This window comes from Gekko japonicus, unplaced genomic scaffold (genome assembly GCF_001447785.1).
Source record: "Gekko japonicus isolate JY-2015 unplaced genomic scaffold, Gekko_japonicus_V1.1 scaffold4574, whole genome shotgun sequence".
NCBI classification, from domain to species: domain Eukaryota; kingdom Metazoa; phylum Chordata; class Lepidosauria; order Squamata; family Gekkonidae; genus Gekko; species Gekko japonicus.
The window spans coordinates 5986-8892 of record NW_015170409.1 but is presented as its reverse complement, the minus strand read 5'-3'; the positions used below and the strand labels follow the sequence as shown (position 1 = coordinate 8892).

General features: G+C 52.5%; 1 protein-coding gene across 1 annotated transcript in view; it reads right to left on the bottom strand.

Annotated features, from left to right (window-relative positions):
- RNF169 (ring finger protein 169) overlaps window positions 1–1345 on the bottom strand; it is a gene marked incomplete at its 5' end in the record, with an annotated part of 26271 nt that extends 24926 nt beyond the window's left edge. The window contains one exon of the mRNA XM_015418290.1: window positions 1318–1345. Coding sequence (XP_015273776.1) covers window positions 1318–1345 — 28 coding nt within the window. The remainder of the gene's footprint in view (window positions 1–1317) is intronic.
- Between the last annotated feature and the right edge of the window lie 1562 nt (window positions 1346–2907).

Sequence of the window (2907 nt, the reverse complement as noted above, 5' to 3'; positions counted from 1 at the left end):
TATATATATTTGACTCACTATACCGCCCTAACCCTGAAGGGTCTCTGGGCGGTTTACATAGAGGGCTCTAGGAACGCTTTTTTCCTTACTAGGGCCACATGGTATAGGGGAGGGGGCTGCCTACCGGCATAAATAACTGAAAAGCTTTGGGGCGGAGAGCCCACCTGGAGGGAAGCCGACGCACATGGGGGTGGAGCACCCAGCTCTTCTGCTCCCTGCGCTCCCCCAGATGCTTTTCGTACAGCCACAGCAAGTGTGTGCCTCTGAGATGCCCAACTGGAGAAAAACACCTGAAGGGGGGAGTGGGCAGAAGGATTTAGCACTACTTCCCTGCCTGCTTCCCCCCCCTCCAAATTACACTCCTGCTGATTTTTAGAAGTTCCCAGGTCATAAGAACATAAGAGAAGCCAGTGCTGGATCAGGCCAATGGCCCATCCAGCCCAACACTCTGGGTCACACAAAGGCCAGAAATACCAGGTGCTGTCAGGAGGTCCAGCAGTGGGGCCAGGACACCAGAAGCCCTCCCACTGTTGCCCCCCCCCCAGCACCAAGAATACACAGCATCTCTTGCTCCAGACCGAGAGTTCCTGTCTAATAAGAAACCTAAGAGAAGCCCATGTTGGATCAGGCCAATGACCCATCCAGTCCAACACTCTGCGTCACACAGTGGCCAAAAATACCAGGTGCCATCAGGAGGTCCAGCAGTGGGGCCAGAACTCCAGAAGCCCTTCCACTGTTGCCCCCCCTCCAAGCACCAAGAATACAGAGCACCACTCGCCCCAGACTGAGAGTCCCTTTCTGTACCTTGTGGCTAAATAGCCACTGATGGACCTCTGCTCCAGATGTTTATCCAGTCTTTCACTGAAGAAGAGGAGATTGGATTTATACCCCCGCCCTTCACTACCCGAAGGAGTTTCAGAGCAGCTTACAAACTCCTTCCCCTTCCCCTCCCCACAACGGACACCCTGTGCGGTAGGTGGGTCTGCGAGAGCTCTCTCGAAGACTGCTCTTTCAAGAACAGCTCGAAGAGAACTTGTGACTGACCCAAGGTCACACCAGCAGCTGCATGTGGAGGAGCGGGGAATCAAACCTGGTTCTCCTGGATTAGAGTCTGCGCTCCCAACCACTACATCAAACTGAACACTTAACTTGGCCCTGAGAGCCAAATCCTAAGCCCATAAACCTTAAGAAAAAAGCAACCAAACGAAAGCGCATACACTTTAAAAAAGTCCACAGGCTACACTCCCAACTTAGCCCTGGGTATGATATATTCAGAGTGCGCATCTCTCATCACGCAACACACATTCATGCAGTTACCTCCTCCTCCTGTGCAGCAGCGCTGTGTCTGGAACAAAAGCAGACTTAAAATATCTGAATTTAACAGCCACATGCGCGCACACTTTCCACGCCTAAAGTAATAAGAACCGTAACCCGTACAAATGATTCAGAGCAGAGAATCGTAAGGCAGTGGTGACTTCTCAAGAAAGAATGAAGAAGCGGTCAGTGGAGTTAGGAAAACGTGATTTCAAACACGCAGCACTAAACCCCTCTTACGGGCATCACTGCAGGATGAAGCCACACAACACGCACTATATGACTAACGGGGCGCATGAGCACACGTTCGGTAAACGTAGCACGCTTACTGACTCACATTATTTATAGTCTGTCTTTCCGGCAAGGACTCAGGGCGGATCACGCAGAATAAATCAATACAATCAATCAAATTCGACACCCACCAGCAATGCTCACACTAAGCTGTGGAGTCCTGTGAGCAGAAATTGTTCTTTGTGAGCTCCTGGCATTAAAGTTGTGAGCAAGCGATTCGGCTGCGGCATAAATCAGTTTGCTCTGGAGCCATCCTTTCTGAGCTAAGGCAGAAATGTGTGAGCCGGAGGCTAAAAAACTGTGAGCTAGCTCACACTAACTCAGCTTAGAGGGAACACCACCCACGAGGTGTTTTTACAAACTGGTTGTAGAAGAAGAAGAGATTGGATTTATATCCTGCCCTTCACCACCCAAAGGTGTCTCAGAGCGGCTTATAAACTCCTTCCCCTTCCCCTCCCCACAACAGACACCCCGTGAGGCAGGTAGGGCTGAGAGAGCTCTGACAGAAACAGCTCTCGTCAGAACTATGGCTTGCCCAAGCTCATCCAGCCAGGTGCAAGTGGAGGAGTGGGGACTCAAACCCGGTTCTCCCAGATTAGAGTCCACGCACTTAACCACTACACCAAACTGGCTCTCTTGTAGATTATATGAGCAGTATGGGAAGGGACTGTGGCTAAGGAGTAAAGAATAAGAAAGGAACTCCACCAAGTCCAAACCCTGTGGCGCAACAGCTACACAACTTAGCGGAGAGAGGGTCAGTTTACTGCAGACAGGCCTTGGGTTCAAATCCACTACAGCAGACAGGAATTGGGTTCAAATCCACTTGCACAGGCAAAACAGTAAGGATCAACACATTACTGTGGCAGACGTTTTCTGTCTAGCACATTTTTATGTTGCCCTTTATCGAAGGGCGCAACCCGCGGCTCTTCTGGGGACACCCAGGTACCCCCACCCCTTCTCTTGCACTCCGGCCTGGATGCTGCTGCTCCCCAGATGTGGCACCCTCGAGCCTCCGACTCGCCGGAAAGTGCCCTAGAAAGTGCCCCCGCCCGCCCGAAAGACTAGCCGAAGTGCCCAGGAACGGAAGGCTCTCCTCAGGACTCGACTCCTCTTCGGGGTTAGCCAAGGCGTCCCGGGCAACTTGGCCCAATTAGGGCCCTGTCTAATTTAATTAGTGTCACCTGGTGCAGCCAATCGGCCGGCGAGGCGAGGCAAAGCTTGCCCGGGAGTGGCGCCGCCTCCAAGCCCCGAAGGCAGGTGGGTGGTTTTTTCCATGAGGCCCCCCGGCAGCACCAACAGCGC